Raw genomic sequence first — 25,967 nt, forward strand, 5'->3', positions numbered from 1 at the left:
ATCTTTTATCTGCTTATTTGGGACTGTTTCTTATTCTGTGTTTGTACAGTGCCTAGCACAATGGGAGCCTGTGCTCAGTTGGCCTCAAGGCACTACTGAAACAAACACTAATAATAATATTGTTGTGCCCATTCCCATTTCTCTAAATTCTATCTACTTCTCTGTCCTTGGACTGTGAACTCTTCACAGCGACAATATTTCCTGAATGTTTAGAAAACACCTAGCACACAGTGGGTAACACCGTAAATAACTGATAAATGATACTAATCATATGTTTTATTATGCATGTAACAGATGTGGGGCTGGTCACATATTTAAACTTAGGGGTGTGCATTTGTATTTGCAGGTTTGGGACCTTAAAGGAGCCAAAAAATTCGTGTATCTCCTGACAAATCATTTTCCTGTTGCATTTAAAAGCCTTGTAATAGTTGTCCTTTAATGTCAATGAGAGCTTGCTCGCTCAAAAAATCATCCTAACTGGTTTTCACAAATAGACATTACAGAGTATATCATCACAGCCAGATTTGATTACATTTAACAAGAAATGAAAATGCTAGAAATTTCAACATAATATCCCTATCCCTCTGAATACATATAAATAGTGAAGCCCACAGCCTGGTTTTAGATATGCCCAGTCTATTACAAAATGAAGATTATTACACTGATTTTGAAGTGAGAATTGAACCAGAGCTGTAAAATTTGGGTCTGAATCTGAACATTGATGTTTTTACAAGTCTACATGTTTGTATCTGGACCTTTGGTCTTTCCCATGATAAGGATGGGAAAGCTATTTGGATATTTTGGCACTGGGGTTTTGGTTCAGAATCAGCTCTATTTGAAATGACTGGGTTTATATTTCCAGTGTTCTTTAGCATCATTTAACAATGACCCTTAAGCACCTAAGCTACAAAAATTGTCTAGTCCCCGAAACAGTTTTGTCCTTATTTTCAGGTGGTTTCAAAGATCTTCTCAGAGGGTTTTTCAGCCGCACAGCTTGTTTACTCCACTTCTGGCAGAATGCTTCGGCCAACAAGATAAAAGAGAAGTCCAGAAAGTAAAACCAAGGGAACCCCAGTTGCAGCAAACATAAATGACCATCCATAATACACATTTACAGGGACATCGTCCATGCATTTTTCACTTCTTTCCAGAAGTATGTATTTCTGGAGATCAGCTGCAAACTCCTTCCACATCACAAAGAGAAATATGAGCAGGAAAAATAAGCCTCCTGAAAAGAGACAAAGATTGATGATTTTCATCGGTGATCAGCATATGAAATCATTAATGAAATTAACAAAATACTGTCTATGAATCTGTACTGGCTATATGTCAGTTTTGTTTTTAAAACTGCTTGCCATTCACTAAACAGACTGAATATGAAAAACTGGCATTTGAGCTTTTCAAACTATGCAGCAAGCTTTGTAAAGAGATTCTTTTCTTTAAAACAGTGCAAAATTTTATGTAAGATTATTTATATTTATAACATCTGATTATATTTTATAATAAATATAAATTCCCAAAAATGTTTTTACACTGAATCAGCAGAATATTTACATAAAACCCACACTCAACATTAAGTTTTGGTCATTCAGGCCACACCTTTTGGCTCCCTTATATTAGAGTCTAGTGCTGGATATTATTTAGAAAATTGCCACTAGGATAACATAGTATGGGGTCAGAGCCTACTCTCACTGAGTGAAATTCACCTCTGTGCAGTGTGTCTTTACAAGTGATTCTTAATATGGTCTTCCCATTTTGGCTCACTCATTGACATTGCAAGGCTCCCACTGATTTCAGTGGGAACAGGATCTACAGCCATGTTCATTTTGAAAAATGGATAAATTTTGCCATATTTGATCCAAATTTGGAAAAATGTGTATCATTTCCATTTTCATCAGAGGCTTTTTTGCCTGGCAAGAGTGGAATGAAACATGGGCCAAGATTAAAACAAAAATCTTATTTTTAACTTCTCGAAAAAAACAAATCAGACATTCCAGCTAGAACCAGCTTTGCTTTCCACAAGAAATGCAAAAATGTGGGGATGTGGATTTGCTGATGGTGAGAATCATTTTGCATAACATTGCTCTGTAGTTACTTCCATGGCTGGAAAGAGACAGCAAAATCCATGATGGATAGACTAAGTGCAGTGGCTGCTACAGCTCTGGTGAACTGCCTTTTTTCATCTTGTATGATGTTTTCTTAAGCATTGGAACAAAGTAGCAAAAAAACACACGACACTGGGCCTAGAAGATAGTATTTCACTAGGAAATACAACATAAGAACATAGAAAAGTCAAGGAAAGCCACTCTACATAATCTCAGATAGATTGTTTAATAATAATAATAAATAAATAATTTACACCACAGCTAGAAATGTCTATGAAGTTAGGAATTCTTGGGGGATGGTACAGTTTTGGGGGAGTATTACCCATATTCTCAAGCAATACCTTGATAATCCTCCTCTACAGCCGTGTGCCAGAAATGGACTGAGATCACAGTCAGATCTGGATATTGGGTTAAGGTAGTGTTCAGCTTCAGTGTCACATCAGGAGAAGGTTTTAAAATTGTGCTCCTATTTGTTGCCACAAAAATCTTGCAAGGTGTTTTTGAAGGACATAAATCCACACCATGTAGAGGTCAAGCACAGGAGTTTATTACATACAGCGCTGACGGAGTGTCACCTTGCTTATTAGGCTTAGAGATACTGTCAATTAATTGATTACAATGGAATATATGGATTTTTCGTGGGCAGGGGAAAGTGACTGAGTAGGCAGTCCCACACCCCTGGATAGGTCTAGCAGCAAGACATGATAGCACAGTAGCCAATGGTCAAAGCTTACATAATGCCTCCACCCATGGTCTTAAATTGATAAATTAACATTTAACATTTAATTAGTACTTTAATAAATGTATGAGTATAAAATATATATGTTGAATTTTGATTTGGGGTCCATCGGAATGAAGTAGCTCCTTTGATTGTTTAACAGATACATATCTAGGGGTAAAAGCAAAGAAACAAAAGTATATGGCAATAAAGATTGTCTTTTAAGTTGTTCATCTGTGTTTTAAGGCAGGCATTGGTCCCTGGGAAAAGGAAGTGGGAGGAGGCCATATCTTATAATGACATGCTTGAACATTTCATAAACTCAAGGTTGGATGTGTGGGAAGAACATTTCCCTACAGAAAAAACTAACACAACAAAACCAGGGCTTCTTTGTTCTATTTGCAACTTTGCATAAGACACAATTATTGCCCCCAACATCTGGCATTTTGCTGACCAGGCATATCTTAGCAAAAGCAAGGTTATCTTTCGGTTATTCTGCTTTCTTTTAGCTATTGCTTGGCCTCTGACCTCTTGACCAAACTCTGGACTTTGGGCCTGTACACAATCCATATACCAGGTGATTACATGAGCAATGGATTTTTACCCTTCAGTTTTTAAAATACATTGGCTCAAAATGTCAGATGAGACCTAGTGGTCTCAATAGATTTCCACATTCATAAATGGAGAAAACATCACGAGGTCAGCTTTTTTTGTGAGATTCCAGCTGCATCTGAAACAGAACTGGAAAATAGTTGCCTACCAGATCTGGATCCAACCCAGAACGGGTTCACATCCAGGTATCCTAATCAGAAACTTTCCTCCCCTACAATTCGAAAGATGGAGACTTAAGATTCCAAAGTATGGCCCATCTTTATCATGAGGGTGGATTCTTTGAAAAAGAGGAGCCCCCTTCCCCTGTCACAAAACTCTAGTTTAGCCCACAGCCATGTCATGCTCCAAAATATCATAGAAACATATCATTTATTATGTTACAGTTAGTGCAGTGGTCCCCATTAGACAGTCAACATTATCACACCGAGTTTTGTAAAATACTACAGATTTGAATAACCTACATCACCTCAAATACTGCTGTATGTTAACTGTAGGGAAGTGGTGCCTTTTCAATGGTAAAGCCAATGCTGGTTAGCATTAAATAAAGAAAAGTAATGAGTCAGATTATGCTTCAGTGCTTTCCTGCATCAGAGCCTAACAGAAGGTCTATATGAAGATATATAGGATCCAAAATAATCTTCCGCTAAGTCATGCTGTGTTATATACAAAGTGTGTGTGTGTGTGTGTGTGTGTGTGTGTGTGTGTGTGTGTGTGTGTGTGTGTGTGTGTGTGTGTGTGTGTGAATGAAAGCTAAGTCACTAGATTTGTCTTACTTTTATTAAAATTGCAGACCGGCTCTCCAGGACCTATGAACATACTAGGGGAGCTCTATTTTTTTCTAATGTTTTAGACTTATAAGGAAACGGCCCTATGTCTACTGGGACGGGATGTCAAGGATTTAAATGCTATGTGTTCTAATACCCAGATGTTCATTATAATTTGTGGTAGCACTTTAAATTAAGCATCACAAGTAATTTACATGGAATATGACAGTTGTATGCTTAAAATACCAATTATCTTGCTATAAGGAAATTGCTGTATGTATAAATTAATAGTCACACATTCTTCACAAAATACAATATATTGATAAAAATGTAATTAAGTCTTTATTGTTAATATAATTGAAAATTAAACTAATTGGATACCAACTGAACCTCAGTAAGCATCCTTCTTAAGATCAATTCATATCTTATTAACATACGATATCTACCTTAATAGACCTAAATAAAAAAAATATATTCTTGAGGGGCATGGGACAGTGATATGCTAAGATACATATTTAGATCTAGCTTGTATCTACTCTCTTTTAAAATATATATATGAAATTTTCTTCTGAAAATGGGATATACATATATATATTTTCAGAAGAAAATTTCATACCTTCACTATAAAGATGGAAGAAAATAACTATCATTAGATGATGACTGGATAAACAACATAGGAAAGCATGAGAGGCCAATGAAGAGGAATGATAACCAATATTCAGGTTCCCATAGTGCTGAATAGGAAAATGCCTCCTTAGTCCTCACTAGAAAAATCACCAGCTCTTCACACTTCAGGATTTGTTATTAAACAAAGTATTGGAGATGATGGCACCAGAGTAACAATGGAATCTAAATTAAGAACAATTTCATACTCTTTGCACATGACCAAAAAAGAGAGTAAAATAAGCAATTTCTCCCTCAGAATAATTACAAATAAGGTGGAGAAGAGCCCCTGGAATTTACACAATCACAGTAATGAGAAGACAAAATGAAGAGGACAAATGGAATAGGAAAATAGAAGAGGAAGTGCAGAGAACTGAAACTGGAGTTAACAGCCCTGCCTCAGGATGCCATCAGAAGGAACAGAAAGGTCACTGGGACATTGAAGTCCTAAGATTTTAACTGCAGAAATCAAACAGGGATGAATAAAAATTGATCAGACCCTTGGACCCTTGACATTTACGCAAGTGCCTGTAAAACGCTATATGCCACTTGCATAATAAAGATGAAATGAGGAGCATGGCTAGGTACTGTAGTGAGCAAAAGAGCCACTTTGGGGGTCAAGTTAAGGATTGGGGATTGTTTTGCTGCAGTTAGGCTTTTTGTTAATATAGTATTTAGAAGTGTGGGGACAAGGTGGCAGAGCGCAATGGTAAGAAATTACTAAACCAGACAATCTTCCTGCTTATACATGCAGTAGTGTTGTCTCTGCTGTTGTGTGTTGGGTTCTGGTAAGTATAAGAGACAGGCATGTCAAATGAGACAGTCCATATATTCCTCTTAATAGCTCGGTGGTTTCTGCTGGGTAGAAAATTAGCAGAGTGATCTCTTTCTTTTTCTCCCTCTGTCTCTATTCATTAGGCTGGTATGGAAAAAATTAACTGTGAAACTCAGTCGCAGTGCTGATTAGGTCAATGGCATCTTCTGGGGAGTGGCTAATTGCAAGAAAATTGAACTTGTGGCATTAAATCTTTCTCCTTCATACCCTGATGACACCAGCTAGGGGCTAACTGCAAGACAACTAACCCCTGACTCTTTGTCTTTCCACTCTAAAGGATAGTAGCACCTAGTGAGTAAATTGAAGACTAACTCTGTATCTTTCTTCCTCTTGCTTTATATGCTTGTGACACCTTTATAGCAGCTAATTGTAAGGACCGATGAATGAACTCAATCTCTAACTCTTATTCCTTGGAAGCTAAAGAGTTTTCATATAATCTGCTAGTTATAGGAAAACTGAACTTTAACTCTCAGTGTCTCATTCACCTTCTAGACTACTAGTTTCTTAAAGAACCTTATGTTAAGAAAATGGAATGCTGACTTTCACCTGTCTTACATAATAGATGCATTATATACAAAATACCTGATGATTGCTGAATGTGGAGCTCTCATTTTGGAAAAAAGGAAATAGAGTACAAAATACAAAGAATTCCAGCCATAAGATTGGCATAGAGTTTGTCTTTAATTTTGCAATAAGCCAGTATTACAGAACAGATTAATACAAGCGCACACACACACACACAAAACCTCAGACATCCTGCTCACAGTAGAATTATCTTATAACATTGGAATGGTTCCTCTTAATTGCAGAGTGGTTATTAGAAATGTTTCACTGTTAAAATATGCAGGTCATTTGTGTAAAAATGTAACAGGCTGGAATCAGACAACAATATTTGGAACCCTGTATAATAACATTCTGAACTGAAAAATATAGACATATTGGATTATTGTGTATTTGTGTGTTCTGTGATGGGGGAGCTGGTACCAACCCCTACATTTAGGTTGCCTAACACTTTCCATTATCAAGTAATCTTGACCTTTTCTTTGAGAAGGTCTCACAGCTCTATTGTTTGCAGCAGGCCTTTGTTCTTCCCCCCAAAATCCCTTCGCAGCCTCTCCTCAACTCAGCACATGGGCAACAGGTCACATGTTCTCTTAACCGTACCATTTTAGAGCCTGATCCAAAGCCCACTAGAGTCAATGGAAAGTCACCCATTGACTTATTCATAGATTCATAGATACTAAGGTCAGAAGGGACCATTCTGATCATCTAGTCCGACCTCCTGCACAGCGCAGGCCACAGAATTTCACCCACCACTCCTACAAAAAAATCTCACCTATGTCTGAGCTATTGAAGTCCTTAAATCATGGTTTAAAGACTTCAAGGAGCAGAGAAGCCTCCCTCAAGTCACCCATGCCCCATGCTACAGAGGAAGGCAAAAAACCTCCAGGGCCTCTCCAATCTGCCCTGGAGGAAAATTCCTTCCCGACCCCAAATATGGCAATCAGCTAAACCCTGAGCATATGGGCAAGATTCACCAGCCAGATACTACAGAAAATTCTTTCCTGGGTAACTCAGATCCTATCCATCTAATATCCCATCTCAGGGGATTAGTCCTATTTACCCTGAATATTTAAAGATCAATTACTTACCAAAATCCCATCATACCATCTCCTCCATAAACTTATCAAGTAGAATCTTAAAACCAGATAGATCTTTTGCCCCCACTGCTTCCCTTGGAAGGCTATTCCAAAACTTCACTCCTCTGATGGTTAGAAACCTTCGTCTAATTTCAAGTCTAAACTTCCTGGTGACCAGTTTATACCCATTTGTTCTTGTGTCCACATTGGTGCTGAGCTGAAATAATTCCTCTCCCTCTCCTGTATTTATCCCTCTGATATATTTATAGAGAGCAATCATATCTCCCCTCAACCTTCTTTTAGTTAGGCTAAACAAGCCAAGCTCCTTAAGTCTCCTTTCATAAGACAAGTTTTCCATTCCTCGGATCATCCTAGTAGCCCTTCTCTGTACCTGCTCCAGTTTGAATTCATTATTTTTAAACATGGGAGACCAGAACTGCACACAGTATTCTAGGTGAGGTCACCAGTGTCTTGTATAACTTCTATGCCTTGAGGACTTCAGTGGCTTTGGATCAGACCCGTACATTCTTACCATTAAACTTGCTTGCTAAATTAGCCATGGGAACAGAAACAGAAGGAGGCACAAATACAGTCAAAGTGAATTTATTTCAAAATACAAACAATGTTTTCACAAAATATTTTGCAGTATTCACCCAGCCCTAGTGGTGACACCATAATTAATTATATCATCGTCTGACTACTGAAACAAGGTGAAAACTAGCCATTGGTTAGTGTCTTTCTTCCCAAAAGATGCCTTTAAACTATTGACAGCATGTCAAATTCTAGAAAGAAAGATGATATCCTGGTTAACTGCTCCTGTGGTTGAGTCATTTTTGGAAACAGGTTGGCAAGGACAACTGTTTAACTGGGGCGGGGAGAAAGATCTACAAATGAAACTAGCAATAAACGTCAAGCAGTTTCCGGTTCTATCTACTGAATTATCCTTCAGAATAAATCAAGCAAAATGAGCTGGTTCTTCTGAAAGAGCTCTCAAGAATACCACCCAAGGAGCACAAGATTTGTTATGGTAGCCAGCACAGGCTATCAGACTCATCCTCTGAAAGTACAGTAAATAATGAGAGGCAGTTCTTGGAAAGCAAACCCAAGGAGTCCAATGGGATGATAAAAACTTCACTGTGAAACACTGAATTTCCCCTGCAGTGTAGGGACACACAGTCTGCTGTTGCCAATGGAATAATTTAGAGCTGGGGCTTCATCTTCAGTGTCAGCACTGCCCTCAAAGAAAACAGCCAAGCCATCTTTTAGGTTCTCTTTCCTACAGTGTGTGTTTTAAAGTATAGCTTTCAGTTCTAGGGGATACTGATGGTATAGACTGCATTTTTATCTAGTTGTTAGGGGTGTCTAGAGTGTGAGACAGTCACCCCTTACGGTCCTGTCAATCTAAATAAATAATAAATGCACATAGTAAAATCTCTGCTTTCCAAGAGAAATTTAGGAATATCTGATTTACCAAAAAAAAAATTGCTTTTCAGCATATTTACATCTATGTTAGATTAGGAGTCTTCCAGGAAAGAATCTCACATTGCTTTACAAGTATTAACTAAGCCTCCTAACGTACCTCTGAGGTAGGAAAGTCTTATCAGAGTAAACTGAAGCACACAGAGGTTAAGGATTAAATAACTGCTTTCCTAAAGACACAGTGAATCAGTGGCAGAGGCAGGAATAGAACTGAGGAGTCCTGATTTCTAATCTCAAAATCTAATCACTAGACTACACTCCTCTCTATAAATTACAAATGTTTTCACACTTCTGAGAAGATAGAGCATTTTGTGAAGAAGGTTAATTAAAATTGAGCTTCAGGCCATGAGTAGAAGGCAATGCCAGCTTTCTCTTGTACCATCAGACCAAATCCTGCCATCCACATGATAGAAAGTCAAAAACCAAGATATTTTCAGACCAGATTATATTTTATGGAAACAAAGAAAGTAACTACTGAGCAATGCATTCCAAATATTTTAGAGACTCAGTTTCAATAAGAATCCAGACATTTGGATGTTTATCAAAAATCATCTGATGAACCACTGAGTAAATCTTGCTGGAAATATCACAAGAATGATCACTTTTGCAAGGTTGCCCCTTCTTTCGGTTCTCATTTGCATTAAAAATATAGTGATAAATCACTTAACAAGAAATCTATTTACCTAGGACAGCTCCCAAGGAACTGATTTAGTCTAATGATAATTAATAATAATGACTGCTGCTTAAATCAAGACAGCATTAGCACAAATTTTATTTAATAGGAGCATCTTTGGCTAAGGCTAAGAGGTTATGTGGTGCACAATCAGGTATTTTAAGAACTGTGAAATTCTCGATCCTGGTTTTTAATGAAAAAGTTGTCAACTAAAGATTAAAATAAAACAACAACAGTGAGATGTAGTGAGTCAGTTTTATTCTTCTTTTTTAAGTACAGAATTTTACTTCCTTTAAAATCTATTCAACTTTTTTGGAAATAATGGCCTATTTCACAGAGTATTTCCCAATGACTTCAAATGGCTACTTGCATGTTTCAAGTTATGTATGTGCTGAAGTGTTTTAATGAATTAGGCCCTGAAAAAAATTAAGACAATTCCATTCGTTTTCCCTGATCCTACAAAGAGTGCCATATATATAAAGAAAAGTTAACCAAACTTTTGTCAATCAGGTTCATTTTTGGTTACAAGGTTTTTGATTTTTGGTCAAAGGTTGAAAACAATGATTTATTTTAATTAAACAAATTCACCAATTCCAACAAAGCCCCCACAATAATTCCACCAATTCCCAAAAGAGAGAGAGGAAAAATGTCTTTAATTCCAGATGCTAATAACACTACAGTGGAGTGATTAATCAGGTTAGCATGAAGGGTTATAAATTTAATGTTTCTAGTTCATTTTCCTGACTTGATGCTACTCTATATAATTTTCAGATTAAATTTGAATGTGTCCCTCAAGTTTTATTTCACCTTGGATTTTTATTGATAGTGTATAAATGTTTATTTCTGTCCACTGTTGAGGGCAATATAGAACAGTGGTCCAAATTAGAAGATTGCATGCAGGACTGGGGTTTAGCTAATTACTGTCAAAAAATACGAGGGCCATAGACCCCATTTAGGCTCAGAGGTCTTTCCCAGTGGATTGCATAACAAAATCAGAGCCTTATACAAGAAGAAAAAAATGCATTTCTGAAAAGTAAAGTCTTTTATGGCAAAGCAATATCTTTCTAAAACTTCATTTAACAAAATTCATTTTTTAGAGTGGTGGGGAAATACAGTTTCTCCAAAGTCAGTGCTTAAATTTTCATACATAATTTGCCAGTGCTCACATCTTTCTATTTCTGTTCCTCATAATTAGAGTTCCTACCGTTTTCATACACACACACACACGCACATGCACACGCACACACAAAGAGGCATTCCAGGCACTAGTATATCCAATTACCATGACTTGGCAGCTTACCAGATGTGATGAGGAATCCACCTCCTATTTTATAAAATCTAGCATTGAAAAAGGGCACACCACACACCAACAGGAATCCTCCCACCAGACTGGCAGCGACAGCTAGTACAATGAATGCAGTCCAGAAACCTCTGTACACTGTACAATGGGAAAGAATAAAGTTATAGGAAAGAAAAGGAAACCAACATAATCAGATCAGTTTTCAGAAGTCTGTATGAAACATGCATATAATTCCAGTTTCAGCAACCATAAAAATAATAACCTTGCTGTAATGAATACCAGGATTATGAGCAATTTTTAAATATTTTATTAGACTTATTGAGTTGTTGTTAACGTTGAGAAGAGTTGTATCGGGCATGTTACTAACTCCCTAGTGTCCTCAGATATACAGTGTATGGCCAGCACTTGAAAGGTTTAGCTTATTTGTCATGTTTCAGAGTAGCAGCCGTGTTAGTCTGTATTCGCAAAAAGAAAAGGAGTACTTGTGGCACCTTAGAGACTAACAAATTTATTAGAGCATAAGCTTTCGTGAGTGAGCTGTAGCTCACAAAAGCTTATGCTCTAATAAATTTGTTAGTCTCTAAGGTGCCACAAGTACTCCTTTTCTTTTTGCTTATTTGTCATGTACTTCATACCATAAATAATGGGCCTAGACTGAATAGTAGAACTCCGATGGGTGTGTCAGGAAGGCCTGGCTCAAAAGGGTTTTGATTGCCAGGGTAAAATATGGCACAAACTTTTTGGAGAGCAACAGGCTTGGGGTAGGAAAGAATGAAATGGAAACTAAACTCAGACATAGAATCATCTGCTCTTTTCTCCCCCTTTCCCCCCCCCTCCTCCCTTTACTTAGCAATAGTTAAAGATGACAGGTTCATGATCCTGGAGTGTTGAGCCATATTCACCCCAGAACAGGTGAAACACAGAAAGCAACAGTGCAAGCTTTTCATTGCTCTAGTTTGCCTTCCCTTCTGAACCAGAAGGATCACAACTAGTGGAGGGGATTCAGATTCTTTGACTCATTGAGTCTTGGATTTTCTGCTATGACTTCAAGCAACAGTGCTAGTTAGTACTAACCGTAGTGTTTTTGTGTAGTGGGCACTTTCCCACTAAGAACAGGCCTGATCACCAACTTATTTCGCTGAACACTATCTGATGGGAATAACTTTCAGTGAATACCATAATCTCCGACTAGATTCAAACAGGTGAAAAGGCTCCATAGCCCACCACCAATCTCTTCAGCCATCCAGCCCCCTCATGCTATCATCTTCCACTTTTTGTGCACTGTGTCTGTGAAGCAGTAGTTATGACTATTTGACTTAGGCTGGAGAAGATGGGCAATTCTGTCATGATTCACACATGAAAGAAAAATGGTATTACAGCAGACACATTTTACTCATTTTAAACCAGCCTGACAAGGAATCCATTTAGTAAAAGAATCCTGAACCTTTAACCATGAACCATGATTCATGTATATACCTTAACAACACATCACCCCAAATTCTTCCCTCAGTTACATCCTATTGACTATGATATGGCCCTAAGTCACTCTTTCCTTGAGCACCACCCGCTCTATGATATTTTACATATAAACACTTTCTTACTTGAAATAAAACAATACTGTACTCTTAACTAGTACTTTCTGTTTGCAGATCTCAAATAATTTAGAGTGAATTAAGTTAGCTTCCCAACACCCTTTGTGTACATAAGCATTATTACATCCTGATGTTATAGGTGAGGAATAGCATTGTAAACCTGGATGTGAGTGGTCATATAATTAAGTCTAAGTCTATAGACAGGGATGCAGTAAGGGCTGGATGCTAAACATGGGGCAAGAACTACACAGTTCTGGCTAACAATCCATGCAGAGAACATCCCCATATCACCACTCTAGTGTTATCACTGTGTCTCCTACAGAACAACATAATCTTAGAGGCCCTGGGGTGAGTAACGCGTTCCTTTCAGAAAGACTAAGGGACAGTGTTATACGAGAAGATATTTCTTTGTATAACTTTTTGCTCACACATGGCACTTTAAGTAATCTAACAGCCTTTCAGAAGCCAGTCTCAGAAAAGATTCATAAGAGGCAGCTGAGGGGTTTGTTTCATAGCAAGGACTGACAGACAGGAACAGATGGCTTGGGGGCCCTTTATTTAGCTCAGAAAAGTTAGCCTGTTTATTAGTAAAATCATTCAGAAACTGGTAACCCTTACTGTCTCTTGTAAGAAAAAAAGAAAAGAAAAAAAATCCACCACTGCTTAACTAACTCTGGATGGTGTTTTTATACAGTCTACAATAGAGCCTGAAATGTGCTACTCACTTTACTGTCAACAAACACATCATATCCATTTTATACTGCAGTGTGTTCCCTGGGGCAGAAATCATACACAGCACAGAAAAAAAACCAGACAATTTTTTTAATGAATTCCCCATAAAAAACGATATTGCTAAAGGCTAAAGAAAAGGTCAAGATGTTTGTTTGTACAGTACACCTGCCCCAGGTCCCAGGAGGCAAAGCAGAGTGATGTGTACTATTTAAAGAAATCAATTAATTTTAAAAAAGACTAGTGGATTAATTCTGTCCTCTGCCACCAGTTAAATTAAAATTCCAAACAGCAGCTAATTCATTGCAGAAATCCAAAAATATATGGGGATGGAAATCCAGGGGAAACACTGTGGGGAAATCAATTTGAATATGTTGGTTTAACTGATTTTCTCTATTTTAGTAACTGACTCATTTTGCTTTGCCAATGTAGGTCTTTTAAGAATAGCTTTTAGTGCTTTTTCTTTTAACAAAACCAGCCCAACAACACTACAGTTTATTCAGTGACTCAAGGCTAGACTGGCCCATGCCAGTACTCAGCCACATCTGTGAATAAGGGTAAATATAACACTCATTACTCCTTGCCCAGATCATAAATCTGGTTGCACTGGGGAAGAGCAAGAGCTACTTGCCCAGTGCTCCTCTCTGGGAGGAAGAGGGCAAGCAGGAGTTGGAGAGCAGTGAAAAGCAGGAAGTGCTTTGGTTCCACAACACTTACTTGCTGGCCAGAGTAGTCTGCTGAACAAAGCAGGGGAAGGGGGTGTCACAATTCAGGGCAACTCCACCTATATGCCCCTCCATAGTCCAGCAAGGGTATCCACTGTTAGGCTTCCAGTTCCTCACAGCTGTCAGCTCTCCTGGACAAAGCCCCATGTCTCTCTCTCTTCTGACTGGGGTTTCCCCAGGCTCCCCAGTTCCCTTCCTACACTGTGATACTCCCAACAAGTCAGACTGCCTAGCCATTCCAGCTTCTGTGCTCTGCTCTCTCTCTTCAGAGCCTATGAACAGCCTAATTTCCCACACAGCTCTTTCTAAGTAAACATGTGTGGTTTCCAACACAGCTTTTTTTAAGTAAACATGTTTATTCTTAAGGTAAAAGCATTACAGAGAAAACATGTTAAAAACAATAAGAATGAACCTTATACTCCTGCCAATCAGCTTAACAAGGGATCACCCCCAGTCTCCACAAGGGCTCTGGTAGAAGTAGTCCTTCAAACCCCACAAAGGGGTTTTCTGTGGTTACAAATTCATAACAGCCTTAGCTCAGAACAAGCACACTCATACATAAGTCAATCTTGTTTTTATAAAGCTTGGGCCTTTGATCTTCAGACTTGGAAACACGTAAGATGGAGCTTCCAAAAGCTGAATTTTTGCATAACTGGAGGCAGGGAATTTGCATTCACCTCCCCCTTGAGATTCCCCTGGAAACCACTTGACCCTTTGACCAACAGTCCTTTCTTGTTGTCCCATTGTTTAGTATAGTCCTTTGAAGTTCATAACATTTCCCAGGGCTCACACCCTACGTCTCTCCTAGACGGTCAGATATAATCCTGGCCTCACAATAACAAATAACCTTTGCATTTAATATGATGGATTCTAGATACACCTAAACTTAATTCAACACGATTTTTCAAGAATATTGCAGGAAATTGCCCCATCTGCCATAAAGGGGGAGAAAACTGCTCTGCATAAAGGAATGAAATAATTTTCCCTGAAGATGGGCAGCAAGTGGGGAAGTGGACAGCAAGGTTCTGTCACAATTCAGTTCCCAGGTCTGTTCCTGGGACAGTGAAGCTGCAGCTGCCCCTCACTCAGGGTAGATCATAAAGTTATGATCTAGCCCTAAGCCCATATTCAGAGCCTTCCTCCTAAGGAGACCAGTGTCTATAACAGGTTCCTGTTGGTGGGCAGTTTGCTTCTGGGGTCTCAACAAAAGTGTGAAAACAAAACAACAAGCTGCTTTTTTGTTGCCGACATTCAGTTGCACCTCTGTCATCATGAGTTTCTAATAAAGCACAACAGACAGTTTCCAGCGACCTATCCAAGTGTAAGTTCCTAGTGTTCTTTCTCCCATGGTGTGTTAGTATATCCCTGGTAGAGCTGAGGGATTAATAGCAAGGGAGGTAAGATCCTATTGAAAACACCCTTCACAAAGGAGTGCTAGATCATAATTTTATCATGTAGTTCAAGTAAGGCTGTTGCATTAGTGGGTGTGTATCCAGGACACCACAGTTGTACTGGAGAGAAGTAATTTACTAGATACATTAGAAGGGTGTAGGTTAGCTGTGCTGGCTGGCATGCAATGAGGGGCTGGAGTCCTGGCTCCATTTACTCCCTGCATACCCTCCATATGGTTGCTCTTGGAGAAAAGCATCTGGAGCACAGCCCCCTTTGCTTCCTTAAATTGTGGGGCTGCAGCTGTGGCAAGGACTCATATAGACTCTGCAAAGGGGAGTGTGCCCCCATTTTCTCTTTTGCCCCCATGCAAGTTTGTAATGGTAGGAAACAAGATCAAGGTCACCGAGGTAATTACAGTACAGATCTATACATCTGAGCACTCTATTGGATCCCTGTGAAAAGAAGAGGTGAACACAGCTGGTTAAGTACCAACCTGCGGAAGCATCATAGGAAGGATGAGGGAAAGGTCCAAGAGCAATGGGCATAGGAAACAGGTAGCCATGCATGCAATACTTGGGATGTGCTTGGCTAGCTGAAAAAGAAATGGAGAATAAATAGCATTTCATTTTTATTATATGCAAAATGACAACCTTTATACTCGGATAAAATGTCCAATCCTGCAAAACCTGTCAAACACTCATAAGCATTAAAGGGGATATGGAGTAAAGCATAAGTTGATCATGTTCTAAATGCACAATGAGATAGATAGGATGTAACAGGATTTGAGACCATTACACAGCCAGTTTTAATTCCCTCAAAAATTAACTTGAGCCAGACAAAATCATAGGAATCAGGATTTGTTCAAATTAGAATAATTCTCCCCATGCCTAGGTTTTTTTCCATTCTGTCTAGAAGTGATTAAAATATTTGGATACTAGAGCTACCTACCATATAGCATCTCCAGTTTGTGGGAAAGGAAAGCACAATTACAATGAAAGTGTCCCATCAATATTAATACCACTGAGGCTTATCATGATTAATGGTAATAGAATTAATGTTAAATGAATTAATTAATGATTGGCCACTTATTTTAAATGTTCCCCAGCTCATAGGAACAGTTATAATAGATATAATAATTAATTCAATAGATATTCCATAGTTAATTTAGTATGAACTAATGTCACAATAGCAGCAAACTAATTTGCCATGATCAATCCTATTACAATAAATACCTAAAGAAATAATACAGATTTGCCAGTTATCTAATAATAGTGTTATTAAAAGGATTCCAACTGGTGATTTATTTCATCATTTTACTTCACGTAACATTATATTATATCATGGATTCCCATGTAATGCAATTGGGTAGTAAATCTTCTCAGGACATTTTTTTGACAGAAACACTTTCTGTATGAAAAATTTCATACTCTAGCAAATTTTCAAACTCTAGCAAATACTAATTTTACAATGGAGGCAACCATATCCTAAAATATACAGTAGTTTGCAAAGAGTAGGAATCACCTGAAATGTTGATCATCATATAGTAAATTCACTGTGGGTTCCTAACAGAACTGCATCGTTAATTTTATGATCATATGGTAAATTTGCTATGACTTGATCGCATTTTGTGGTGAGCCCACTACATAGAGAGGGGACTTAACCACTTTAGGAAACATCAGGCACAGATGAACATTGAATAACTCAACTATCTGAGAGTTGGTTGTCTGTTTTGTTGACTCTTCTCAACCTTTGAATGCCCATCAGTCTCATTTTCTCTTAGGGTGACCAGACCGCAAATGTGAAAAATCGGGACAGGGTGTGGGGGGGTAATAGGAGCCTATATAAGAAAAAGACCCAAAAATCAGGACTGTACCTATAAAATTGGGACATCTGGTCACCCTATTTTCTCTGATGTTATTCCATAAAGTTCCATACCCCATCCTAATGTAGTACTCCCGAAAGTGATGCTGCTGACTCAGAAACAGTGACAGGCAGATCTTGGTGACATTCAGTGCTTAATTTGTAAAGAAAGAGGTACCAGGACTGAAAATGGCGTCCAGCGTACAGTATGACCTCTCACACACTGTACATGCCAGGTCTAATGAAACTAAATGAATTCTTTGCTTCAGTCTTCACGGCTGAGGATGTTAGGGAAATTCCCAAACCTGAGCCATCTTTTGTAGGTGACAAATCTGAGGAATTGTCACAGATTGAAATGTCACTAGAGGAGGTGTTGGAATTAATTGATAAACTTAACAGTAACAAGTCACCGGGACCAGATGGCATTCACCCAAGAGTTATGAAAGAACTCAAATGTGAAATTGTGGAACTATTAACTATGGTTTGTAATCTGTCCTTTAAATCAGCTTCTGTACCCAATGACTGGAAGATAGCTAATGTAATGCCAATATTTAAAAAGGGCTCTCGAGGTGATCCTGGCAATTACAGACCAGTAAGTCTAATGTCAGTACCGGGCAAATTAGTTGAAACAATAGTAAAGAATAAAATTGTCAGACACATAGAAGACCATAAATTGTTGGGCAAAAGTCAACATGGTTTCTGTAAAGGGAGATCATGTCTTACTAATCTATTAGAGTTCTTTGAAGGGGTCAACAAACATGTGGACAAGGGGGATCCAGTGGACATAGTATACTTAGATTTCCAGAAAGCCTTTGACAAGGTCCCTCATCAAAGACTCTTATGTAAATTAAGTAGTCATGGGATAAGAGGGAAGATCCTTTCGTGGATTGAGAACTGGTTAAAAGACAAGGAACAAACAGTAGGAATAAATGGTAAATTTTCAGAATGGAGAGGGGTTACTAGTGGGTGTTCCCCAAGGGTCAGTCCTAGGACCAATCCTATTCAACTTATTCATAAATGATCTGGAGAAAGGGGTAAACAGTGAGGTGGCAAAGTTTGCAGAGGATACAAAACTGCTCAAGATAGTTAAGACCAAAGCAGACTGTGAAGAATTTCAAAAAGATCTCATAAAACTAAGTGATTGGGCAACAAAATGGCAAATGAAATTTAATGAGGATAAATGTAAAGTAATGCACATTGGAAAAAAACCCAACTATACATACAATATGATGGGGGCTAATTTAGCTACAACTAATCAGGAAAGAGATCTTGGAGTCATTGTGGATAGTTCTCTGAAGACGTCCACGCAGTGTGCAGCAGCAGTCACAAAAGCAAACAGGATGTTAGGAATCATTAAAAAGAGGATAGAGAATAAGACGGAGAATATCTTATTGCCCTTATATAAATCCATGGTACACCTACATCTTGAAGACTGCTTACAGATGTAGTCTCCTCATCTCAAAAAAGATATACTGGCATTAGAAAAGGTTCAGAGAAGACCAATTAAAATGACTAGGGGTTTGGAATGGGTCCCATATGAGGAGAGATCAAAGAGGCTAAGACTTTTCAGCTTGGAAAAGAGGAGACTAAGGGGGGATATGATAGAGGTATATAAGTTCATGAGTGGTGTGGAGAAAATGAATAAGGAAACGTTATTTACTTATTCCCATAATATAAGAACTAGGGACCACCAAATGAAATTAATGGGCAGCAAGTTTAAAACAAATAAAAGGAAGTTCTTATTCACACAGCACACAGTCAACCTGTGGAACTCCTTGCCTGAAGAGGTTGTGAAGGCTAGGACTATAACAGAGTTTAAAAGAGAACTGGATAAATTCATGGAGGTTAAGTCCATTAATGGCTATTAGCCAGGATGGGTAAAGAATGGTGTCCCTGGAGTTTGTCAGACGGTGGAGATGGATGGCAGGAAAGAGATCACTGATCATTACCTGTTAGGTTCAAGCCCCCTGGAGCACCTGACATTGGCCACTGTTGGTAGACAGGATACTGGGCAGCAATAGGGGTATGAGTGGGAGCTCTGTCCCTGTTGGAGAAGATGATATTTAAAAAGGGAGAAAATGGGTGAGTCACTGTGCTCCTAGAAGACTGTAAAAGACCATCTGAGCCCAAAAATTTCAGAGTTAAATGGAGCGCAGAAAAAGTGTTCTGATTAGGAGGAATTTGGAGATAGCTTTGGTTTTGTCCTATTTAAAAATGGCCAAGCAGATCCTGTGAAAAATAAAGACAGCTTGCTTCTCAGTTAGGAGAGACCTCCCTCACTGACTTGCAGTCCAGATTGTATTTTTATAGCTCAATTTTCTGGTAAAATTAGAGCTTTATAATAGAAGTGCTGACACAACCCTAACACAGCAACATGGACACTATAATAAACTATCATTGATGTCAGATCCAGCCCCTTAAAACTTTGCTAAACAAAGCTATAAAATATATCAGTAACACTCACTGAACCAGAAGTTCCATATCGTCTCCTCATAACCCTCGCCATAGAACCAGCATCTCCAAAAGAAACCTTCATGGTGAAAAGTGAGGATCTCTTTTCTGACCTCGCTCAAAACCTCATCCTACAAGAGAATAAAGCACAAGCCTATGAAACTGTATTAACGACAAATAACATGGAATTCATCTTTACTATTGGCTTAGTTACTAGGCTGGTAAGTCAATTTTTGAGGGAGGGAGTGGTTTGGTGTGGAGGGGGTTGCATTGTCAAAATGACAAATAAAAGTAACATTTTAGCATCTTGAATTGAGCTCCATCAATACAGACTCCATGTGCAGATCCCATCTTTCAGTCTTTATGCACCAAAATTATTACTATCTCTAAACCTCTCATTAACCCCTTATATTGGATGACCCCCTCTCTCTGATCAAATCAGTGGGTGCTGTGCTTAGTTTATCTCAGACTGAAGTTACTCCTTGTCTATATCAGTATCCTCATGAGTTAGAGGATTACTGAATATGGCTAGATTCTCACTGGAAAGTATTAAGGGAGACTATGCTAGGCTGGGGAAGACGCTTAAGGAAATTGAGGCTCAGGTGATCTTTAGCAGGATCCTTCCTGTTCCTAGAGAAGGGCAACAAAGGTGTGACAAGATTATGACTGTCAACAGATGGTTTAGGCAGTGGTGCTATAAGGAGGGCTTTGGGATGTATGGCCACTGGGAGGCATTCAAGGACAGAGGACAGTTCTCTCGGGATGGACTTCATCTGAGTAGGGAAGGAAATAGACTTCTAGGATCAAGGCTGGCACAACTGATAAAGAGAGCTTTAAACTAGGAATTAGGGGGAGATGGTTGGGAGATGTCCAGGAAATCTCCATGCCAGATTTTAGCATTGAGAGGGAAGAAGACGAAGTAAGAAAGGATACAGCCGTGGGTAGGAGAATGTATATAAGGAGCGAGGGCAGTGTGGATACTAGTCTAATAGGTTATACTGGATGTAGAATGACTGTGCCTAATAGGGTACAAAATGTGAGTTAGGCCAAACAGCAAAGATTAAGATGTTTATACACCAATACAAGGAGCCTAGGTAACAAAATGGAGGAACTAGAGCTACTGGTGCAGGAAGTGAAACCAGATATTATAGGGATAACAGAAACATGGTGGAATAGTAGTCATGACTGGACTACAGGTATTGAAGGGTATGTGCTGTTTAGGAAAGACAGAAACAAAGGTAAAGGTGGTGGAGTAGCATTGTATATCAATGATGAGGTAGAATGTAAAGAAATAAAAAGCGATGCAATGGATAAGACAGAGTCCGTCTGGGCAAAAATTACATTGGGGAAGAAAACTAGTAAAGCCTCTCCTACGATAGTGCTTGGGGTGTGCTATAGACCTCCGGGATCTAATTTGGATATGGATACAGCCCTTTTTAATGTCTTTAATAAAGTAAATACTAATGGAAACTGCGTGATCCTGGGAGACTTTAACTTCCCAGATATAGACTGGAGGACCAGTGCTAGTAATAATAATAGGGCTCATATTTTCCTAGATGCGATAGCTGATGGATTCCTTCATCAAGTAGTTGCTGAACCGACTAGAGGGGATGCCATTTTAGATTTAATTTTGGTGAGTAGCGAGAACCGCATAGAAGAAATTGTTGTAGGGGACAATCTTGGCTCAAGTGATCATGAGCTAATTCAGTTCAAACTAAATGGAAGGATTAACAAAAATAAATCTGCAACTAGGGTTTTTGATTTCAAAAGGGCTGACTTTCAAAAATTAAGGAAATTAGTTAGGGAAGTGGATTGGACTGAAGAACTTATGGATCTAAAGGTAGAGGAGGCCTGGGATTACTTTAAATCAAAGCTGCAGAAGCTATCGGAAGCCTGTAGCCCAAGAAAGGGGAAAATATTCATAGGAAGGAGTTGTAGACCAAGCTGGATGAGCAAGCATCTTAGAGAGGTGATTAAGAAGAAGCAGAAAGCATACAGGGAGTGGAAGATGGGAGGGATCAGCAAGGAAAGCTACCTAATTGAGGTCAGAACATGTAGGGATAAAGTGAGACAGGCTAAAAGTCGAGTAGAGTTGGACCTTGCAAAGGGAATTAAAACCAATAGTAAAAGGTTCTATAGCCATATAAATAAGAAGAAAACTAAGAAAGAAGAAGTGGGGCCGCTTAACACTGAGGATGGAGTGGAGGTTAAAGATCATCTAGGCATGGCCCAATATCTAAACAAATACTTTGCCTCAGTCTTTAATAAGGCTAAAGAGGATCTTAGGGATAATGGTAGCATGACAAATGGGAATGAGGATATGGAGGTAGATATTACCATATCTGAGCTAGAAGCGAAACTGAAACAGCTTAATGGGACTAACTTGGGGGGCCCAGATAATCTTCATCCAAGAATATTAAAGGAATTGGCACATGAAATTGCAAGCCCATTAGCAAAAATTTTTAATGAATCTGTAAACTCAGGAGTAGTACCGAATGATTGGAGAATTGCTAATATAGTTCCTATTTTTAAGAAAGGAAAAAAAAGTGATCCGGGTAACTACAGGCCAGTTAGTTTGACATCTGTAGTATGCAAGGTCCTGGAAAAAATTTTGAAGGAGAAATTAGTTAAGGACATTGAAGTCAATGGTAAATGGGACAAAATACAACATGGTTTTACAAAAAGTAGATCGTGCCAAACCAACCTAATCTCCTTTTTTGAAAAAGTAACAGATTTTTTAGATAAAGGAAATGCAGTGGATCTAATTTACCTAGATTTCAGTAAGGCATTTGATACCGTGCCACATGGGGAATTATTAGTTAAATTGGAGAAGATGGGGATCAATATGAACATCAAAAGGTGGATAAGGAATTGGTTAAAGGGGAGACTGCAACGGGTCCTACTGAAAGGCGAACTGTCAGGTTGGAGGGAGGTTACCAGTGGAGTTCCTCAGGGATCGGTTTTGGGACCAATCTTATTTAATCTTTTTATTACTGACCTTGGCACAAAAAGTGGGAGTGTGCTAATAAAGTTTGCAGATGATACAAAGCTGGGAGGTATTGCCAATTCAGAGAAGGATCGGGATATTATACAGGAGGATCTGGATGACCTTGTAAACTGGAGTAATAGTAATAGGATGAAATTTAATAGTGAGAAGTGTAAGGTTATGCATTTAGGGATTAATAACAAGAATTTTAGTTATAAGTTGGGGACGCATCAATTAGAAGTAACGGAAGAGGAGAAGGACCTTGGAGTATTGGTTGATCATAGGATGACTATGGCTGTGAAAAAAACTAATGCGGTTTTGGGATGCATCAGGAGAGGCATTTCCAGTAGGGATAAGGAGGTTTTAGTACCATTATACAAGGCACTGGTGAGACCTCACCTAGAATACTGTGTGCAGTTCTGGTCTCCCATGTTCAAAAAGGATGAATTCAAACTGGAGCAGGTACAGAGAAGGGCTACTAGGATGATCCGAGGAATGGAAAACTTGTCTTATGAAAGGAGACTTAAGGAGCTTGGCTTGTTTAGCCTAACTAAAAGAAGGTTGAGGGGAGATATGATTGCTCTCTATAAATATATCAGAGGGATAAATACAGGAGAGGGAGAGGAATTATTTCAGCTCAGCACCAATGTGGACACAAGAACAAATGGGTATAAACTGGTCACCAGGAAGTTTAGACTTGAAATTAGACGAAGGTTTCTAACCATCAGAGGAGTGAAGTTTTGGAATAGCCTTCCAAGGGAAGCAGTGGGGGCAAAAGATCTATCTGGTTTTAAGATTCTACTTGATAAGTTTATGGAGGAGATGGTATGATGGGATTTTGGTAAGTAATTGATCTTTAAATATTCAGGGTAAATAGGACTAATCCCTTGAGATGGGATATTAGATGGATGGGATCTGAGTTACCCAGGAAAGAATTTTCTGTAGTATCTGGCTGGTGAATCTTGCCCATATGCTCAGGGTTTAGCTGATTGCCATATTTGGGGTCGGGAAGGAATTTTCCTCCAGGGCAGATTGGAGAGGCCCTGGAGGTTTTTTGCCTTCCTCTGTAGCATGGGGCATGGGTGACTTGAGGGAGGCTTCTCTGCTCCTTGAAGTCTTTAAACCACGATTTAAGGACTTCAATAGCTCAGACATAGGTGAGGTTTTTCATAGGAGTGGGTGGGTGAGATTCTGTGGCCTGTGCTGTGCAGGAGGTCGGACTAGATGATCAGAATGGTCCCTTCTGACCTTAGTATCTATGAATCTATGAATCCAACTATGACTGCTGACACACACTTACTTATCTTGATTAATTTGCACCAATTTCTCATTTATTGTAACTTGCATGAAAGTTCTGCAAACATGAGACACGAGTAATGTCAGGAGGACTGTACTGTCTGTGCTGTGAGTTAACTCATTAGGAAAATAATTAAATCTGTCATTAAAAACACTTATCTTTATCCAGTACAGTTTGATGGAGCGTCAACATTTCTGGTATAGAGCTTGATCCTATTAAGGGCAGAACACCTCTTGGAAAGTATTGCGTTCAATGGGATTTGAGGCACTCAGCATCTCCAAGCCCTGGAGTCCTTATATACCAATACAGAGGTCCTATTGGGTTGACCAGAGACACACTCCCTTGGCTCATCTGGAAGAGAGGCTTCTTTCAGGATCAGGTATGAGCCTTGACTGCAGTGATGTGCAAGAGGCACACATCATCAACAGGGTGACTCTGCCGATTTGTTAAATCTATGTTAGTTTTGATGGCTGGTTGATAGCTAAGATACAATCAAGACACTCAATGAGCATAAGAAGTAGAGCCTGCCAGTTTAAAAGGGGGTAGAGAGTGTGTCTATGGGGGGGGGGGGAATAGCACAGAGCATAGAGTAGGGAGCAATAATCCAAGAATAAAACCATTGATTAAAATAAAAACAATAACCTCAGAAACAATAGTTGATGCTGCTCTGACAGGCACCTTCAGGACCCCTATGCCAGACAGACAGTTGGCATAACCACATATCTTGAATATTTGGGATGTTTAATTTATTTAATACAGTGCAATACTTCTAGGCCAGAACCTTTTTCACACTAGAGATAAAAGTAAATTTAAAATGTTCTTAAACCTCTCATGTTGATGTTTCATTTCTAAGTGCAACAAAATGGAGCTGGATGTTTATGCCTGCTAAACTTTTGCTCAATGCCTTCTTCGGCCTTATTATACTGTTTTATACAAAGATGGCTTCTGCTGGGACATCTGCTTTCTATATGAAAAGTCATTTGGAAATATGGCTGATGCAGCCAAAAACTTATACTTTATTCTGAAACCCTGGAACCAAGGACACTTATTGTTGACACCATAACGTTTTCCAAAAGTGAATCATTAAACAGAAAAAGCAAAAGTAATTGGTTTGGACATTAAAGAAAAGTCTGCATAACAGAGGGATATTTCTTATAAATGTTAATACTACTACACACATTGACCAGCCCAAAAAATTTTAAGAAGAATTTAAAGAATCAGAGAGCTGATCCAGCTGTTATTTCATAGCATTTATTGAACAGTTTCACCAGAAGCAAATTCAGCTAAAATCAGGGTTTCTAAAGGGCCATATTAGAAGTTAGCAATAAAATGTCATTTTATTATATGAAGCTCAGCATGACACAGTTTGTCTTTAGTGGCTGATGCTGGTGTCAGCAAATAAACGAATTACACTTTCACATTTCGACGTTCTGCTCCATAGCTATCAGAATACAGAAGTGTTTCCTGTAATGGCTTCCTATGCATATTTTGCTTCAAGTCTTTATCAATGATACACTTTATTGAGATGCAGGTTGTGACTTTATAGGTAAGGCTGAGTTGAGTTTTTATACATCGAATGTATATACAATAAGCACATATTACCATTGGCTTAAAACTACGAGTACCAACACTTAGAGCATTTGTGTTGGTTTTAAAACATTTCTATAGCAAGTTATTTTAAACGTGTATTTTTTAATTTGCAGAATATCACAAGATTTCTAATTTTTACCTCTGTGGTGTGAAGAGTTTTATTTTCAGTTTCAAAGATTCCACAGGTCTCTGTTGCTAGGAGCCAATAATCTGTCCCAAAAGCTATGAGAAACAGGAGAACACCAATGCCACCAAGAATTCCTGCTATAAAGGCTGGTATTCCAGCCTTCATGGTGGAACAACAATAGGTAGTAAGCTTGAAAGTCAGAAAAGAAGAAAAGTACTGAAGTGAAAAGTACTCCCCTTGAAAGGGAGACTGAGAGGTGGGGTATGCAGAGAGGATGCTATTTTTGGACACAGATTAGCATAGTTTCATGACTGGTTTGAGTTTCACGACTGGTTTGAGTTGCAGTGGCAAAAGGACTAATAAAAGCAGATGAGCTGGCACAACCAAACAGCTGTGGTATTAAAGAAACATTATAACTATCTATTGAGC

At 38.8% G+C, this 25,967-nt stretch overlaps 1 protein-coding gene across 1 annotated transcript; it reads right to left on the minus strand.

The window, feature by feature from the left end:
- Window positions 1-587: 587 nt before the first annotated feature.
- Window positions 588-25,703, minus strand: LOC119861711 (transmembrane protein 182-like). The gene is made up of 5 exons (XM_038417165.2): window positions 25,551-25,703; window positions 19,552-19,669; window positions 15,721-15,819; window positions 10,790-10,927; window positions 588-1,228 (listed from the first exon to the last, which is right to left on the minus strand). Exons 1-5 carry the CDS (start codon window positions 25,701-25,703, stop codon window positions 999-1,001), a joined length of 738 nt encoding a protein of 245 aa, XP_038273093.1. The 3' UTR covers window positions 588-998.
- Between the last annotated feature and the right edge of the window lie 264 nt (window positions 25,704-25,967).

Source organism: Dermochelys coriacea, chromosome 9 (assembly GCF_009764565.3).
Source record: "Dermochelys coriacea isolate rDerCor1 chromosome 9, rDerCor1.pri.v4, whole genome shotgun sequence".
NCBI classification, from domain to species: domain Eukaryota; kingdom Metazoa; phylum Chordata; order Testudines; family Dermochelyidae; genus Dermochelys; species Dermochelys coriacea.

Coding starts and splice junctions, on each gene's coding strand:
- LOC119861711 (XM_038417165.2), bottom strand. CDS start 25,703: ATGAAGGCTGGAATACCAGCCTTTATAGCAGGAATTCTTGGTGGCATT. Junction 19,670..25,550: donor AAACTCTTCACACCACAGAG/GTAAAAATTAGA, acceptor ATTCTCTTGTAG/GATGAGGTTTTGAGCGAGGT. Junction 1,229..10,789: donor TGGATTCCTCATCACATCTG/GTAAGCTGCCAA, acceptor GTCTCTTTTCAG/GAGGCTTATTTTTCCTGCTC.